The following is a 19,317-nucleotide window of genomic DNA, read 5'->3' on the forward strand; positions in this document are numbered from 1 at the left end:
ACACTAAAATTTCAACTGTGCGGTTTTAGTCTAAAGGTCTGATTGGTGTTAAAATAAAAAATCTCTTGACAGAATAAAATTTTAATCAGTTAGCAGTTATTGTATTTCATTATTAATGAAGGATATGAGAACAGCCTTCAGTAGAACTAAGAAAAGGCACGCAGGCAGCAGCCTATTATTAAAAGAGGAAATGGAGTGGCGCTTTGGAAAATTCGTGAAGAAGGGTGTCTGGGGTTGAACATGAAGTTCAGCTATGATAATGTTATCTAAAGTTATTCACGGTGCCTTCCAGGCATTTCCCCAGCATCAGGGAAGCCCCAAAGCATTCAGTTTAACACCTAGAAGTGATTGGAGAGAAGCAGCAGTATTATCACTTGGTCAGGGAACTAGTTTCATCCAAGTGGTTCTCAAATTGTGGCCCCCCCGGACCAGCAGCATCAATATCACCAAAAAACTTGTTAGAAATGCAAATTCTCAGGTCCCACCTAACTTACCGAACGAGACACACGGATCCCAATCATCTGTGTTTTAATAACCCAGGTAATTTTGGTGCACACAAAAGACTGAGAATCACTACCTATCCCATCTTTTAAAAACAAAAACTGAGATCAGCTTAATGTAAAAGCCAAACCTCCCTCTCATATGTCGGGAATCAACCCAAGATCCTAACACATTATGCCATGCTGAAACACGCATTATTAATCATATTTTAATCCAAAATAATTAATGCTGACTATGATCATCAGTAATGGAGTGCATTCATTCATCCTGTATCATTTTCCTCCTAGGAGGGACACTGGAAAGTTAAAAATTGCGAAGAAACACTTTTTTACCTTTGTAAGAAAACAGGCCTTGTCCTTTCTGACACTGAATCAGGCTGTCAAAAGGTAAGAGCTGTGAACACTGCAGGAACTTCATAACTAGAATGATTTATCCACCATCAAATTAAAGTGAATCTGTTTTTCCTGCCTTGGCTCCCTTTTTCCTCTTTCCCCTTTCTCCCTTCCTTCCTGCTTTCCTTCCCTCCTTTTTTTTTCTGAATGGGCTATTGCAACAAATCAGACAATTATCAGCTAGGACCTCTCAAAGGATTTACAGCTCTGTGAAGGATTGTCAGTATCCTCTTCCACCCAAGACAGCTTTTCTTTAATCTTTACAAACAATGCTGTCCTGTGATGCCCTGTCTCACATGTGGCTTTCATTGTCTTCCAATGAAGACTATCAGAGTGAAAGCAAAAGCATTCCTTTAAGTCAGAGTGACCTTCTGCACTCACAGTTCCGCCTTCTTTTTCACTTTTCTTAAACTTGAATAATTGAATAAAATACAATAACAAAGAGAAATGTATGTCTGCAATATATTACTACAATATTATACATCACATTATATTATTAAAATATATTTACTATAAAATATAATATTCTTAAACATTACAAATAGTTATTTATTAATAAATATCAGCATATTTATTAATATATAATAGAATGCATTTATTATTATTTATGTGTGCACTCAGTCGTGTCTGACTTTTTGCAATCCCACGAACTGTAGCTCCAGGCTCCTCTGTCCATGGAATTTTCCAGGCGAGAATACTGGAGTGGGTTGCCATTTCCTACTCAAGGGGATCTTCCAACCCAGGGCTCAAACCCATGTCTCTTGCGTCTCCTGCATTGGCAGGTGCGTTCTTTAACACTGTGCCACTTGGGAAGCCCCCCGTATATTATTTAGGAAAAAGATAAAAATATTTTTAAGTAATAAACTATTTTTGGTACTTGAACTATTTTCAGTACTTAAAAAAAAATAAAAACATACTTAATACTTTAGGTTTAAACTTTAAAGACAGAAAATAAATGTTCTGTTTTAAATTTCTTAAAGTACATTCAATATTCTGTAGTAAGGTACCAAAAATTTACCTATCAGTATCCTTAGCACACGTGTTCTCTCTTTGTGTGTCTCTCTGTATCTCTGTTTCTCTCTCACATGCACACACACCTAAAAATTCTGAATTTAACTATTCGAGATTTTTATTCTGTGAATCTCAAAATGTTCACAAATCTGGTTCTTATGCAGTTCTCTTCTAATTATTTTCTCTTCTAATCCAATTCCAATTAAATGATGAACCATCTCTCCAGAAATTGCATTTAATTCATTAATCAATGTATATTAATCACTCTTCAGACATTAGCTGAACGACATATGTGCCATAGCTGACATGTGACCAAACATTTGTCCTAATGACTACAATTCCTGAATTAGTTATAGCTGATCTCTAATCTCTATCTTGGAGAAGGAAATGGCAACCCATTCCAGTGTTCTTGCCTGGAGAATCCCAGGGACGGGGAGCCTGGTGGGCTGCCGTCTATGGGGTCGCACAGAGTCGGACACGACTGAAGTGACTTAGCAGAGCAGAGCAATCTCTATCTGATTAGAAATATTGAAAAAAATCTGTTTTACAATGGCTTTCAAGGCAACTCAACTGTTTAATTTGTGTTGAAAGAGTAATTAACTTCTTACCTGGCAGAAACAGTTGATGTTCTGTTTAAACTTTCATACACTGCTTTCCTCTTTCTGACCAGCATTACCAATATTTAAGGATTCTGAGTTCAGAGCCAGTTTTTAAATTTTATGGCAAAATTTAATTAATTTCTTTATGCACCTACCTACAAATATAGATTTGAAAGTTCTTTTCTTTTAGCTAATTGCTTTAATGCAATTCTCTCAACAGTCTGCACATGCAAAATCCCTCATAAAATAAGTCTTGATAATTTCATAGCAGAAATTTAACGAGATTTTTATTCCCATCTGAGTTACTTTTAGGGGACTTGGTAATAAGAACAATTGTTTCAGTATTGTCAACATCATCATTTCATTTAAAATGAAATGCCACCTCATGGACAAAGGATATTCACAAATACAATCAATTATTCTTCCCACTTTCATTGTGTGGACAAAGGCTTGTGGCAAAGAGCCTTTGTTTTTCTGGTTATTATTATGCCACATTCCACCCCCCTCCCATTTTCTTAGAGCCTGTTCAGTTCTTGGTTGTGTTTTGGTTTGTTTATTTTTCTAAACAGCCTATGATCTAAAAACCACTAATGAGTAAGGAGGACTATGTCAGAAAGGTCAAATTGTCAGCCTTCTTCCTCCTGTCCTTCCAAATACAAAAGCAGCCTAACCTCCCTGCCCCCACTGGAGTGATCCATGGAGGGGCTCTGGCTGGCTGACGCTGTCAATTACATGGAGAAGACTGAGAAGAGAAGTTAAGGGAATAAGTTCTGAGCACATCCTGGCCGGCTAGATGTGGCACTGCTGTGTGATCCATACCTCATTTAATAATGTTTTGAACTAAAATGGCTTATTTCTAAAATAAGATTTTTCCCTCATTTAATGCAAGATCGAGACCTTTACCGAGTAGTATGGCAGAAATCATTTTATATATGGTTGATATCTGGCAAGCATTGGTGTGACACAAAATGAAGTGTATTTTAAAACTGGTGAATACATAAAAATAGATTGATAGAAGGGATGTGATTTTATAATATTGGAAGAAAAATAACTAAAATAGCTTGGTTGAAATATAGAAGACTAATGAATCTGTCAGAGAAGGCAATAGCACCCCACTCCAGTACTCTTGCCTGGAAAATCCCATGGACGGAGGGGCCTGGTGGGCTGCAGTCCATGGGGTCGCTAGGAGTCGGACACGACTGAGCGACTTCACTTTCACTTTTCACTTTCATGCATTGGAGAAGGAAATGACAACCCACTCCAGTGTTCTTGCCTGGAGAATCCCAGGGACGGTAGAGCCTGGTGGGCTGCCGTCTATGGGGTCGCACAGAGTCGGACACGACTGAAGCGACTTAGCAGTAGCAGCAGCAGCAATGAATCTGTGTCTCCTGTATCATATGCTTTTAAAGAATAAGCCACCCTTCTTCACTCCCAGGACTGAGCCATACACATTTGTCATTTGACAAAGCTTGTTTGCTTTCTCTGTAAATGGGTTGATTTAGCCATTTGATTTAGGAATAATCTTCACCAAAAAAGTATTTTAGCCAGTATCTATTTGGAAGCTTGATGACCCAGTTAAGACCATCCTGGATTGCACCAAAATTAGATTCCAAACCAGTTTATCCATTAGTCTGACTTTATTTGAGTCCCTAATCTCACTGAATCTTAGTAGGATAACATGAAATAAGCAATATGCAAGAAACTTGAAAAAAAATACAGTACACTGTTACCTAGATCATATGTCCTCTTTGCTCATACTGAGCTCCTGGCTCTATTCTAGGGTTTCTGCTGACAGTGTCTTCCTTTGATTCTCAGAACAACTCCATGGATACTATTATTATCCCTATATACAGAGGGGAAAACTGAGACATGGAGGGATTAAATAAGGCCACATGATAGTGGAACCAGAATTCAAATCTATACATTTTGTCCTCAAAGCCAACACTTCTGACTTTTGGCATGCTGCAGGAAATAATTACATGAAATCCTATAAGTCTGAACAGACTGTGTGTGTGCGCACATGTGTGTGTGTGTGTGTGTGTGTGTGTGTGTTTGAGAGAGAGTGATCTCACATAAACGTCCTTTTATTTCCATTTGGCATAAAGATTTTAAATCAGTTCATTAGGCTTTAAGATTAATTAAATAAATGTAAAAGTGGCTGTAGCTAATGGCCTTACCATTAGAAAGATATCAAAGACATCAAGACAAACATTCAAGTCTTAAGTTTTGAGTGGGTCAGAGAAAAAAGAGGTAAATGAGAGTACACTGAAAAATATTTTGCTATTCAACTAAATCAGTTGTGTCTTTAATTTTCCTTTTCCTTGTTTAAGGGATGGGAGAGACATGGTAAATTCTGTTACAAAATTGACACCGTCCTTCGAAGCTTTGACCATGCCTCCAGTGGTTACTACTGTCCTCCTGCGCTTATAACCATTACAAGCAGGTAAAATTGAAATTTTCTATCAGAAACATACTGCTTTTTTGACATAAGGGCTCTTGGAATGATAAAATGTAACCACAATCAGTAACTTGTGAAAATCTAAAATGTACCATGCAATAGAATATTAAATTATTTAAATTATTGATTTAGATGAATTTAAACCATACAATGTTATTCTTAAATTGATTTTTGAGGAACAAATAGTAATAAATCTTTCCATGAAGACTTATTATCTAGCTATGCTAATATATTCAGTCGTATGTATATTTTATCTAAGTGCCTATAATAGGCAAGAAATATGTTATTTAAATATGAAGTATTTTTTACCATAATGTATGTATCATGTGGGTTTTTTTTTAATAACAAAAGTAAGTAAAACTGTAGAGGATTTTCAAATGCTTCTCTATTGCTTCTCTGGTCTGTGTTTGTTTAGATTTCTCTGTGCACAGATGTCTTCTCCACACAGAGACACTATGCCCTTTTCACACTCCATACAATGTGCAACGTGCTGCAGATGAGTAGCAGGAGATAAAAGTACCAACATCAGAAGTGACCTCAGTGTCACTATCAATGCCAGGAGGACAGTGAGAGCTGGGACACTGACTCCTCCAGGCAGAAGATAGAAGCAAGGCAGAACTCTTCAGTGGTTCCACAGGAAACTATACCCACCGAGCTAGTTACTTGCTTTTCTCCCGAGGTCATTGCCTTTAAAAATATCCGTTGAAGACCAGGAAACAGAACAACTGATGCTTTGGTTTTATCTAGAGACCCTTCATATGCAGGTCTAAACTGTAGGAGGAATTCTAGGTGCTTTCTCTGTTCACCCCACATGGGAAGTCAACATTCAAAGCCATCAGTATTTCTTTTTTTTTTTTTTCTTAAATATTTATTTATTTATTTGACTGCACTGGGTCTTAGTTGCAGCATGTGGGATCTAGTTTCCTGATTAGGGATCAGATCCAGCCCCCCTGCATTGACAGCACAGTCTTAGCTACTGGACTACCAAAGAAGTCCTTTCTCCTCTCACCTCTTACCTTCTTTCCCAGTCTTCCCTCCAAACAAATGCACAAGAGTGCAGACACACACACACACACACACACACACACACACAGGAACAGACTGACAGCATTTGGCAAAATAAATCGCCTGATGAAACATTTGGTACTCAGGAGACCCTTTTATGGGGTACAGCACCACCTCTGATGTATCTCAGTGTTGTTTTTAGTTCTGCTTTTCTCCTTCCCAGAATAGCTACCAAGGCACAATGAAGTCTTTATCCTTAGCCTTGTTCAATCCACTCACAAGTTTATGAGACAGCCTAGGGCCGAAAGTCCTCCAGCCAGTAAGTCAGCACTGGGCTTTATTCAGGAGCTTGACCAATGAAGTTATGCTCTTTCAATAATTATAATTAAATGTTTTTTACTGAAGAAAAAGGTCTAATTATTTCACCTCTTTTTATATCTTATTCTTCCATTTTTGTATCTATCACACACCTGGCACTGTGTTAATTACTTTTCATATGTTTTCTGACCATGCAAAAAGTCAACAGTCAAGAGTTTATTAGAAAATTACTTATTGATGATCCATATTGTGGGAGGCATAATATTAAACGCCAGCATGCTATACAAAAAAATAAGTAAAAATAAAAGGCCCCACTTGCAGGCCAGCAGCTAAAGAGTTTGAACATAGATGCCTGAAACAAGTGAAGAAAGTGAAGTAACACAATAAATGGATAAACTCAAAGTGACATTACCGATAACTCACAGTGCCAAAGTAGCCCAAGTAAGGCAGAAATCTGTTAGAATTCAAACACTGCATTTTGAATTGAACCTTTTGGGGACCTCATGCAAAGGGCAGAAAGTGTCTGTGAAAAAAACATACTCTGTTTCATTTCCTCCAAATCTGGATACAGGGGTATGTTGTGAATACTATAAATTTTTTCTCTGATAAACTATACAATAGCCAAAGCTAATCTATAGTCCAACCCTAGAGCAGATCCAGATTCAGATGCATTTGTTTCCATCCCCTCCTTGACCTCTTAGTTCCCTCAGGTGACCTTTCGCTGGCATGCTACTCAGTCACCAGTCAACCCCCCGATGTACTACATGTTAATTCCAATGAGCCAGCCCTCCCAGGTAGCTTACGTGCATGCACACTGCCCTGCAAACATGTCTATAGCCAAAGCAGTGACTCCAACGTGGGACATGGGAGTTGAGGAAAGCGAGGGTCTCACGCTCTTGATTTTTATTCACTCAGTTCAATTCAGTTCAGTCGCTCAGTTGTGTCCGACTCTTTGCGACCCCATGAATTGCAGCACACCAGGCCTCCCTGTCCATCACCAACTCCCAGAGTTCACTCAGACTCACATCCATCCAGTCAGTGATGCTATCCAGCCATCTCATCCTCTGTCGTCCCCTTCTCCTCCTGCCTCCAATCCCTCCCAGCATCAGAGTCTTTTCCAATGAGTCAACTCTTCGCATGAGGTGGCCAAAGTACTGGAGTTTCAGCTTTAGCATCATTCCTTCCAAAGAAATCCCAGGGCTGATTCACTCAGACCTTATCAGTTAAGAAATGAAGATCCACACCACACCGTTCTTTAGTGTTGTTGCCCTGAGTCTTCGTGGCTAGTGGGCTTTCTCTAGCTGCAGAGAGCTGGGGTTACTCTCTAGCTGCGGTGTGCTCTCGGGCTCTAGAGCGCTGGCTCAGTAGTTGTGATGCACGGGCTTAGTTGCCCTGTGGCGTGTAGGATATTCCCGGATCAGGGATCAAACTTTGTGTCTCCTGCACTGGAACACAGATTCTTATCCACTGAACCACCAGGGAAGTCCACCATACTGTTCTCTGAATAACAATACACTTTTGAATATTTTTCAACAGCATGTTTTGTCTGAGAAGGTTGGGCAGTAGATGGACTGTCTCCTCCGAGTATCCACTAGCAGCCTGGGTAATCATTTTCTTCCATTACTGATTTCCTGTTTGAGTTAAGACACTCCTGTCACTCACTGGTACCCAAGCTTGTAGTTGCTAATTGATTTTCCACTCTTCTGCACAATTGAGTGACAGATTTGATGGGCACAATTAGAACCACCTGCTACAAATTACGTATTTCTTTTGTTATCGGGCAACTGCTCCTGGTTTAGGACTTTTAACACTTTGTAGAATAGAGAGGGGAAGAAAAATGAATCCTTACTGCTGAATAACAGAATTTTATTTGCTTGCTGTTACAAAAATTTCTGAGGCCTGGCCACTTTGCTTTCAGAGAGACCACATATGCAAAACTTGAGTTCTAAAGTTACCTTGGATAATTGTCTGCTGCTTGTGCTGCTGCTAAGTCACTTCAGTCGTGTCTGACTCTATGTGACCCCATAGATGGCGGCCCACCAGGCTCCCCCGTCCCTGGGAGTCTCCAGGCAAGAACACTGGAGTGGGTTGCCATTTCCTTCTCCAATGCATGAAAGTGAAAAGTGAAAGGGAAGTCGCTCAGTCGTGTCCGACTCTTGGCGACCCCATGGACTGCAGCCCACCAGGCTCCTCCGTCCGTGGGATTTTCCAGGCAAGAGTACTGGAGTGGGGTGCCATTGCCTTCTCCAGGATAACTGTCTAAATGCATATATATCTAAATGCATATATATCTAAATGCATATATATCTATACCTTGAATCCATCAGCCATGGAATATTTGTACAAAATAATCCAAAACACATTCGATTTTGACAGTTTTTCCCAAAGTGAGAAATGATGCAATATCTCATTTTCTCCTAAATTTAAATATGCATTATTTGCAAGCATTTTTACAGTCCTGCCATATTCTTGCAACCACAATATCCTCCAAACACTTTTACAGTTAACTTTTGTGTGTGGCAAAATATACATAATATAAAGCTTTATCAATTCAACCATTTTAAGTGTATGGTTCAGTGGCATTAAGTACATTTATTTTATTACACAATCATCACCACCGTCCAGCTCTAGAATATTTTTCATCTCCCCAAACTGAAATTTTGTATTCACTAAACACTAACTCCCCATTTCCCCTATCCCCAGCCTTTAGCAACCACCATTCTACTTTCTGTCTCTATGAAGTTGGCTGCTCTAGTTACCTCATAACTGGAACCACACAGTGGTTGTCCAGTTGTGCCTGGTTTATTTCACTTAGCCTAATGTCCCCTGTTGTTGTTTAGTTGCTAAGCTGTGGCTGACTTAGTAACCCCATGGACTGTAGCCCACCAGGCTCCTCTGTCCATAGGATTTCCCAGACAAAGGTAGGAGTGGGTTGACATTTCCTTCTCTGGGGCATCTTCTCAACTCAGGGATCAAACCCACATCTTCTGCATTGCAAGAAGATTCTTAACCACTGAGCCACCAGGGAATCCATAATGGCTTCTAGGTTGCTCCATATTATAGCATGCGTCAGTATTTTTTTCTTTTTGAAGGCTGAAAAACATTCTATAGTATGTATATTCTACATTTTGTTTGCCCATCCAACCACTGGTAGAAAAAAGATGCTTCTATTTTTGACTACTGTCAACAACGCTGCTGTGAATATGGATGTCCAAGTGTCACGTAACTCCCTGCTTTCAATTACTTTGGGTTATACACCCAGAAGTGGAACTTCTGGATCATATACTAATTCTATGTTTAAGTTTTTGAGGAATACCCATACTGTTTTCCATGGGAGCTTCATTTTACATTCCCACCAGCAATGCACAAGAATTCCAGTTCCTCTACATCCTGACAAAAGCTTGTTATTTTCTGTTTTTACATAATAGTCATCCTAATGATTGTGATGGGACCAGATGCCATGATCTTCAGTTTTTGAATGTTGAGCTTTAAGCCAACTTTTTCACTCTCCTCTTTCACTCTCATCAAGAGGCTTTTTATTTCCTCTTCACTTTCCGCCATAATGAGTGTGAAGTAGTATCTCATTGTGGTTTTGATTTGCATTTTCCTAATGATTAGTGATGCTAAGCATCTTTTCATGTGCTTATTGACAGTTTATATCTCCTTTGGAGAACCATCTATTCAAGTCTTTTATTCATTTTTGAATTAGAGTGTTTGTTTTCTGTCCTTGATTTGTAGTTCTTTATATACTCTGGATATTAATTGCTTATCAGATACATAATTTGCAAATACTTTCTCCTATTTGTGGGTTGCCGTTTATTCTGTTGAATTGTCCTTTCATGCGTAAAAGTTTAAATTTTTACTAAGTCCAATTTATTCTTTCTTATTTAGTGGCCTGTGCTTTTTAGTGTTTTATCCAAGAAATTACTACTATACTCAATGTCATGAAAAATTTTCCCCTATGCTTTCTTCTAAGAATTTTAGTTTTAGCTCATATGTTTAGGTCTTTGATCCACTATGTAAATGGTGTAGGCTAAGAGTCCAGCTACATTATTTTGTAGGTGGATACCCACTTTTCCTAACATTGTTATTGAAAAGACTGTCCTTTCCTCAATGAATGGTCTTGGCAACCTTGTGAAAAATCATTTGACCATACATGCAATGGTTTATTTCTAGATTCTCTATTCTGTTCCATTGCTCTGTATGTCTGTCTTTATGCCAGTATCACACTGTTTTGATTACTGTATTTTTAGTAAGTTTTGAAATCAAGAAGTCTAAGGTCTTCAACTTTGTTCTTCTTTTTCATGTTTGTTTTTGCTCTTTGAAGAGATTGTGTTTGAGATTCTATATGAATTTTAAGATGGATTTTCTATTTCTGTAAAGATAAATCAGGATTTTTGACAGGGATTGCATTCAATCTGTAAGTCACCTTGGATAGAATGGCCATTTTAACAATAAGTCTTCCAAACCATGAAGATGGAATGTCTTTCCATTTATTTGTGTCTTCTTTAATTTTGTCATTTTCAGTGTACAAGTCTTTTGCCTCCTTAGTCAAGTTCATTCCCAAGTGTTTTATTATTTTTGATGCTATTATAAATGGAATTGTTCTCCTTTTCATTTTTTCACTGTTAGTATCAATAAATAAAAATGCAACTGATTTTTGTGTGTTGACTTTTTATCCTGCAATTTGTTGAATTCATTGGTTAATTCTAACAGTTTTCTTTTTGGTAGAGTGCAGTTCAATTTCTTTTAAAAAACACATTTTGGTGACTATTTTTAAAATTACACAATAGAAACATTCTCATTGCATTTTTAAATTAAAATTTAATGTTTAGCACCATGAACAACAGATTCTTCTCAAGGTGATGGAAATTCAAGATATACCTTTTTTTTCATATTTACATTGGAAATAAACATTTGATTTCTTGCCTTTTTAAGGGGTTGATGCTGAAATTTTGTTCTGATTTTAAGAAGTGTTTGCCTACAAAACTTGATTTTATAATTAAGTATATACATAAGCAAAATATTTTATCATTGTCTTTCTAAAGAATAACAATTTTTACTTTACTGAATACTCTAAAGATAACTAGTTCAAAAATATATAAAAATATGTAAATGTGGTTATTTTTTTCTTAAATAATAATATTTGAGTTAACCTCAGTGATACCAGATAAAAAGTCCAAATATTATGAATCCTTGGAATATTCTCAAATGAAGAATTCTAAAAGAAAGGGCCAGAAAAGACTTTAAAGGGTCGTCCACACTATTACCTAAAGCTAGAGTTTTCACAACCCTGTAAGTGTTTGAAACCAAATAGTGAGTGATAAAGAATGTAAAATGATCTCTGTTTCTTTATCAGTTGGAAACAGATACTCAAGAGACTGCATGCTATTTTTCAGGGTTAATTTCTTAGAGTACATGGTTTAGAAAAAAGATATAGTTGCTGAATTTCCCTATTAACAATCCCATTTTCTAAATTGGACCAGAAAACTAGATTCCTGTTTTTATCTGAAGGTTATGGTGGCTCAGATGGTGAAGAATCTACCTGCAATGCAGGAGACCCGGCTTCGATCCCTGGGTCACTTCTGGTTCTTCCACAGCCTTATGTGGCCCCAGTCTTAGCACCATGGATTCTGGAAGTGGAGATAAAGACAGAGGCTCGGCCGATAAATGGAGCCTCTTTGGACCAAGATCCTTCCAGAAGTCCGATTCAGGAGGTTTTGCCATCTAAGCCTACAAAGGAGCCCAGAAGCCTTCTCCAATGGAAGTGATGCACACACAAGCCACCCAAAGGGTCAAGGAGCCAGCAACTTTCAAGCCGCCCAAGTTGGATATCCCAGTGATAGAAGGGACAAAACAGCTGCCACGGGCCCACAATCTCAAACCCCGGGACTTGAATGTTCTCACACCCACTGGCTTTCTGTTCTGGGGACTCTGCATCGAGGGTATTGAGCCCAGCTCCCTTTTACCTTGGCTCTTCCCTGGTGGCTCAGACGGTAAAAGCCTCTGCCTACAATGCAGGAGACCTGGGTTCCATCCCTGGGTCAGGAAGATCCCCTGTAGAAGGGAATGGCCACCCACTCCAGGACTCTTCCCTGGAAAATCCCATGGACGGAGGAGCCTGATAGGCTACAGTCCATGGGGTTGCAAAGAGTCGGACACGACTGAGCGACTTCACTTTCACTTTCACGGTGGCTCAGATGGTGAAGAATCTACCTGCAGTACAGGAGACCCAGCTTCCACCTCTGGGTTGGGAAGATCCTCTGGAGAAGGGAAAGGCTTCCCAGTACTCTAGTACTCTTAACTGGATAATTCCATGGTTAGAGGAGCCTGGAGGGCTACAGTCCACGGGGTCGCAAAGAGCCAGACACAACTGAGCAAATAACACTACTATAGGATTTAATATATGAGTATTATATGTAACTGCTTAAATGGTATATCTGCCAATTTAAAAATCAAGTTTGTATTGCTTTGTGCAATGACAAATTGTTGTAAAATAGCAAATCAGAGTAGACTGCTGCGGCTGCTGCTAAGTCACTTCAGTGGTGTCCGACTCTGTGCAACCCCATAGACGGCAGCCTACTAGGCTCCTGTGTCCCTGGGATTCTCCAGGCAAGAATACTGGAGTGGGTTGCCATTTCCTTCTCCAATCTAAATGAATCTAAAACAGGGGACAAAAGTAAAGTGTTGTCATGAATAATGATACCAGAAGCCAAGCTCACAGACACCACTCTCTCTCTCTCCATTATCTGATAAATGCTGTAGTACAAGGTAATAGAAGAAGCAGCAATATTCTCTGGGTTTAGAACCAGCACAGTGACTAGTGGTCCTGACCATAGCCTCCATGGTGCAGAGCCCTGCTGGCCTCCTAGCGTTGCAGTTTCAGGCACCATCTGGCGTGATAATAATGCTACTCTCCCTCAGAAGAGAAAAGGAAAAACAGATCTTATGTTATGAGAGCATTAACTACTGAAAGTCTAGGAAAAATTGAAACAGCATCTAGATAGCATTTACTTTTATATACCTTCTTTTTGAAGCATATTTTTTATGTAAGTTTCTGCCACTGCAATCTGATTTTAAAAATAACTTTAATAATTTCAAGTGTATGCCTTTTAGATTACCAATAGAGTAGCTGCATAAAATACTAAAGGATATGGTTTGCAAGATGAGTGTCATGGATGCTTGATATCACTGTTGCTGGTGATGCTTATAAGGCAGTTAAAAAGTTTGCTTCTCTGTGTTCTTTTCTCTTTCCCTTCCATTATTTCCCTTGAGACTCCTCTATTACTGAATGACCCCATCAACTTCTCTTAGCAAGTTAAAAATGCACCATAATGAAAAAAATCCAAAATTGGATGAAAAAGTCTAATTTGCTCTCTCCTTCGGTATACCTTTGGTAATTTCATCAGGCCTTTTCTCTCCCAATGAGTTGACGGGTCTGGCCGAAAGTTACCATTGTTTGAAAGGTGTTTTTTCAAAACAATATATGTATTGAAAGTAAATTTTTCAAGATAGTTTCCAACTTAGCTTAAAATTTCAATGCTGGTTAAATTTTAACCCATGTTTCTGTCAAGCATGTATACAAATTTCTAGATTCTGCTTTTGATGCCGTCATGGTGAGGAGGGAGCGGTGCCATCAGTCAGTGAACACTAATTCATTCAGCTGTTTGGGGAAATATAGTGGGTGTACTTCTCTGGATTAGTTCCTAGTGTTTTAAATTTATCTTCAGTGAATAAGCACATCTGAACACATTTGAATAAGCCAATGACTCCCTGCGCCTGTGCACAAACTGATTTGGGAGACATATAATTGCTACTCTAATTTCTGTTCCATTCTTACCAGGCAAGTGTGGTAAGTGGGTGCAAGTGAACTCTATCAGCAGATGCTCATTCGGAAAAGCAGAATATCCTTACTTCTCCCCCACCCCCGGAGGCAGCTCCCCACCACATGCACATTACAGCATGATGTGTGCTGTGTGGCCTAATTACACCACAGGGCACAGGTTGCACAAAGAAATGCATTGCTAGCATTCCGGCCTTTACAAGCTACACTCTGAAGCTGGAACTGGACTCTGTTCCTTGAAAGAACTGACCACCAACTTTGAGGATCAGATTCTCCTCACTCATATATTTCTGGGAATTGCACTTATGTTTGGCATTTATTAGCAATGTTCAGGGTCTTTGAGTATTTTTCTGTCCCATATTCTAAAGAATTCATGAAAAATGCTTACTGTGGTGCCATTCTGTGCACCTCATTATGTTTTAATGACATTTTTTATTGCCCAGAAACTTACTATAATCATTTCCTTTTCCCCTTTTAAGGTTTGAACAGGCTTTTATTACCAGTTTGATCAGTAGTGTGGTAAAAACGAAGGACACTTATTTTTGGATCGCTCTTCAAGATCAAAATAATACAGGAGAATACACTTGGAAGACGGCAGGGCAGCAGTTGGAGCCAGTGAAGTACACACACTGGAACACACGTCAGCCCCGTGAGTAGAGGGCACCGTCACCCCACTTCGCCCTCCTGTTTTCTTTACCCCCAGACCCCATCCACCTTGTGGTCCACCTCCTTTGAGTCTTCCTTAGTGTTTTTGTAAGGCATAAATCAACTAAAACAATTACCACAGGTTCTCAGGGGGTGATATATGGCTGATCGTTTTTAGCAGTATAATCCATATGAGTCATTTGACAAGTTCAAGGTATAAATTCATTGCTCAAGATCACACATGCCTTTATTAGCAGAAGTCCAGTTTCTCCCTCCTAAAATCTCTTCCCCATCTGCCCTCATTGTCTAAGAATCCTAGGGGCTTAATCAATCCAGAAAAGTCTATTATACTTCAAAACAGAGTGAATGGGCATGTTTGAGCACATCTAATATGTTCACAGTTAATGCCAGGTGACTTGTTGTGAAATGTTAGTTAGGTAACATTCTGGCTAGTCCATCTCCTCCATGGATTTCTGTGGTACCTTAGCTGGGATTTCAGTTACAGGTCTATTAATTCTTCATTTTCTTATGCTCAGCTCTGGATCCCAAAGTACGAAACTGTGCCAGAGAATCTAATGGTTTCAGCCACAATCTACACTAGAATCAGCCCCGCAGACCAAGCTTTTAGGTCACTGTGTTAATCTTAGGCCAACAGCCTGGATCCAACACATCTGTATCTCACTCTGAGCCGTTTGGATGCCTTGCTCCCTTTCTTGCCTGTGGATCTCCAACAAGCCTACCCCAGATAACAGGCAACAGGTTACCTTCAAATCTGTATCTGGAGGAAATGAGTTAGAGGCATCAAGCTCTTCCCTGAGGAAAGATAACTATTATTATAATATTATAATAATTACTCAGTTCAGTGCAGTTCAGTTCAGTCACTCAGTGGTGTCCAACTCTTTGTGACCCCATGAATCGCAGCACGCCAGGCCTCCCTGTCCATCACCAACTCCCGGAGTTCACCCAAACTCACATCCATCGAGTAGGTGATGCCATCCAGCCATCTCATCCTCTGTCGTCCCCTTCTCCTCCTGCCCCCAATCCCTCCCAGTGTCAGAGTCTTTTCCAGTGAGACAACTCTTCGTATGAGGTGGCCAAGAACTGGAGTTTCAGCTTTAGCATCATTCCTTCCAAAGAACACCCAGGGCTGATCTCCTTCAGAATGGACTGGTTGGATCTCCTTACAGTCCAAGGGACTTTCAAGAGCCTTCTCCAACACCACAGTTCAAAAACATCAATTCTTTGGCACTCAGCTTTCTTCACAGTCCAACTCTCACATCCATACATGACCACTGGAAAAACCATAGCCTTGACTAGATGGACCTTTGTTGGCAAAGTAATGTCTCTGCTTTTAAATATGCTGTCTCGGTTGGTCATAACTTTCCTTCCAAGGAGTAAGCGTCTTTTAATTTCATGGCTGCAATCACCATCTGCAGTGATTTTGGAACCCCCCAAAATAAAGTCTGACACTGTTTCCACTGTTTCCCCATCTATTTCCCATGAAGTGATGGGACCAGATGCCATCATCTTTGTTTTCTGAATGTTGAGCTTTAAGCCAACTTTTTCAGTCTCCTCTTTCACTTTCATCAAGAGGCTTTTTAGTTCCTCTTCACTTTCTGCCATAAGGGTGGTATCATCTGCATATCTGAGGTTATTGATATTTCTCCCAGCAATCTTGATTCCAGCTTGTGATTCTTCCAGCCCAGCATTTCTCATGATGTACTCTGCATATAAGTTAAATAAGCAGGGTGACAATATTCAGCCTTGACGTCCTCCTTTTCCTATTTGGAACCAGTCTGTTGTTCCATGTCCGCTTCTAACTGTTGCTTCCTGACCTGCATACAGGTTTCTCAAGAGGCAGATCAGGTGGTCTGGTATTCCCATCTCTTTCAGAATTTCCCACAGTTTATTGTGATCCACACAGTCAAAGGCTTTAGCATAGTCAATAAAGCAGAAATAGATGTTTTTCTGGAACTCTCTTGCTTTTTCGATGATCCAGTGGATGTTGGCAATTTGATCTCTGGTTTCTCTGCCTTTTCTAAAACCAGCAGGAACATCTGGAATTTCACAGTTCACATATTGCTGAAGCCTAGCTTGGAGAATTCTAAGCATTACTTTACTAGTGTGAGATGAATGCAATTGTGTGGTAGTTTGAGCATTCTTTGGCATTATCTTTCTTTGGGATTGGAGTGAAAACTGACCTTTTCCTGTGGCCACTGCTGAGTTTTCCAAATTTGCTGGCATATTGAGTGCAGCACTTTCACAGCATCATCTTTCAGGATTTGAAATAGCTCAACTGGAATTCCATCACCTCCACTAGCTTTGTTTGTAGTGATGCTTTCTAAGGCCCACTTGACTTCACATTCCAGGATGTCTGGCTCTAGGTCAGTGATCACACCATTGTGATTATCTGGGTCGTGAAGATCTTTTTTGTACAGTCCTTCTGTGTATTCTTGCCACTTCTTAATATCTTCTGCTTCTGTTAGGTCCATACCATTTTTGTCCTTTATCGAGCCCATCGTTGCATGAAATGTTCCCTTGGTATCTCTAATTTTCTTGAAGAGATCTCTAGTCTTTCCCATTCTGTTATTTTCCTCTATTTCTTTGCACTGAACGCTGAGGAAGGCTTTCTTATCTCTCCTTGCTATTCTTTGGGACTCTGCATTCAGATGCTTATCTTTCCTTTTCTCGTTTACTTTTCGCTTCTCTTCTTTTCACAGCTATTTGTAAGGCCTCCCCAGACAGCCATTTTGCTTTTTTACATTTCTTTTCCATGGGGATGGTCTTGATCCCTGTCTCCTGTACAGTGTCATGAACCTCCATCCATAGTTCATCAGGCACTCTATCAGATCTAGTCCCTTAAATCTATTTTTCACTTCTACTGTACACTCATAAGGGATTTGATTTAGGTCATACCTGAATGGTCTAGTGGTTTTCCCTACTTTCTTCAATTTAAGTCTGAATTTGGCAATAAGGAGTTCATGATCTGAGCCACAGTCAGCTCCTGGTCTTGTTTTTGTTGACTGTATAGAGCTTCTCCATCTTTGGCTGCAAAGAATATAATCAATCTGATTTTGGTGTTGACCATCTGGTGATGTCCATGTGTAGAGTCTTCTCTTATGTTGTTGGAAGAGGGTGTTTGTTATGACCAGTGCATTCTCTTGGCAAACTCTATTAGCCTTTGCCCTGCTTCATTCAGTATTCCAAGGACAAATTTGCCTGTTACTCCAGGTGTTTCTTGACTTCCTACTTTTGCATTCCAGTCCCCGATAATGAAAAGGACATCTTTTTTTGGGTATAAGTTCTAAAAGGTCTTGTAGGTCTTCATAGAACCATTCAGCTTCTTCAGCGTTACTGGTTGGGGCACAGACTTGGATTACTGTGATATTGAATGGTTTGCCTTGGAAACAAACAGAGATCATTCTGTTGTATATATCAAATATTTAACAAAAATTAGTCAGAGGACTAAATACTAATTAAAGGATATTTTTAGAGCAGTTCAAAAACTAAGACCCAAGTATGTTGTCTACAAAAAACCCACTTTAAATATAAAGACACATGTAGATTAAAAGTAAAGGGATAAAGATATTATGCTAACACTAATCAAAAGAAAGTAAAAGTAGCTATATTAATTTAACACAGAGCAGACTTCAGAACAAGAAAAGTTTCCAGGGATAAAAATGGACATTACATAAAGATAAAGGAGTCAGCACTAAAGAAGACATAACAGTCCTTAATGTGTATGTACTTTACAATAGAATAGCAAAATATATGAGGGAAAACTGATAATACTGCAAGGAGAAATAGGTGAATCTACTATTATAGTTGGATATGTTAGCACCCCTCTGTTAGAAATGGATGGATCCAACAGACAGAAAATCAGTAAGGACAAAGTTGAAATCAACAGCACCATCGATAACCTGGATATGATTGATATCTATAGACTGCTTCATCCAACAACAGCAACAGCAGATTACACATTCTTAAACTGACATGGAACGTTTGCTAAGACAGACTGCATTCTAGGCCATAAAGCACACCTTAACAAATTTAAAAGAATAGAAGTTTTACAATGTCTCTTAGTTCACATGAAATTAAACTATAAACAAATAACAGAAAGGTATCTGAGAAAATTCCAAAATACTTGGAGATTAAGCAACCCTTAATTAAATGAAAATATATTTGTGAGATGCAGAGAAAGCAGGGCTTAGAGGGAAATTTATAACACTGAATGAATATATCAGAAAAGAAATATTTTAAATCACTAACCTGATTTTCCATTTAGGAAACTAGAGAAAGAAGAGCATATTAAATCCAAAGTAAGTAGAAGAAAAGAAAAATAAGAATTAGAGCAGAAATCAGTGAAATTTGAATACAGAAAATCAATAAAGAAAATCAAAGAAACCTGATTCTTTGAAAATAACAATGAAATTAATAAGCCTCTAACCAGTTTCACTAAGAGAGAGGATACACAAATTACTAATATCATAAATGAATAACGGGACATCACTATAGATGCCACAGACATTAAAAGGATTTAAAAAA

General features: G+C 39.0%; 1 protein-coding gene across 1 annotated transcript in view; it reads left to right on the forward strand.

Moving 5' to 3' along the window:
- Positions 1–19,317, forward strand: part of PLA2R1 (phospholipase A2 receptor 1) — a 133,494-nt gene that overhangs the window by 54,859 nt on the left and 59,318 nt on the right. The window contains 3 exon segments of the mRNA NM_175051.1: positions 789–887; positions 4,834–4,946; positions 14,607–14,776. Coding sequence (NP_778221.1) covers positions 789–887; positions 4,834–4,946; positions 14,607–14,776 — 382 coding nt within the window.

The sequence above is a fragment of the Bos taurus genome, chromosome 2, assembly GCF_002263795.3.
Source record: "Bos taurus isolate L1 Dominette 01449 registration number 42190680 breed Hereford chromosome 2, ARS-UCD2.0, whole genome shotgun sequence".
NCBI classification, from domain to species: domain Eukaryota; kingdom Metazoa; phylum Chordata; class Mammalia; order Artiodactyla; family Bovidae; genus Bos; species Bos taurus.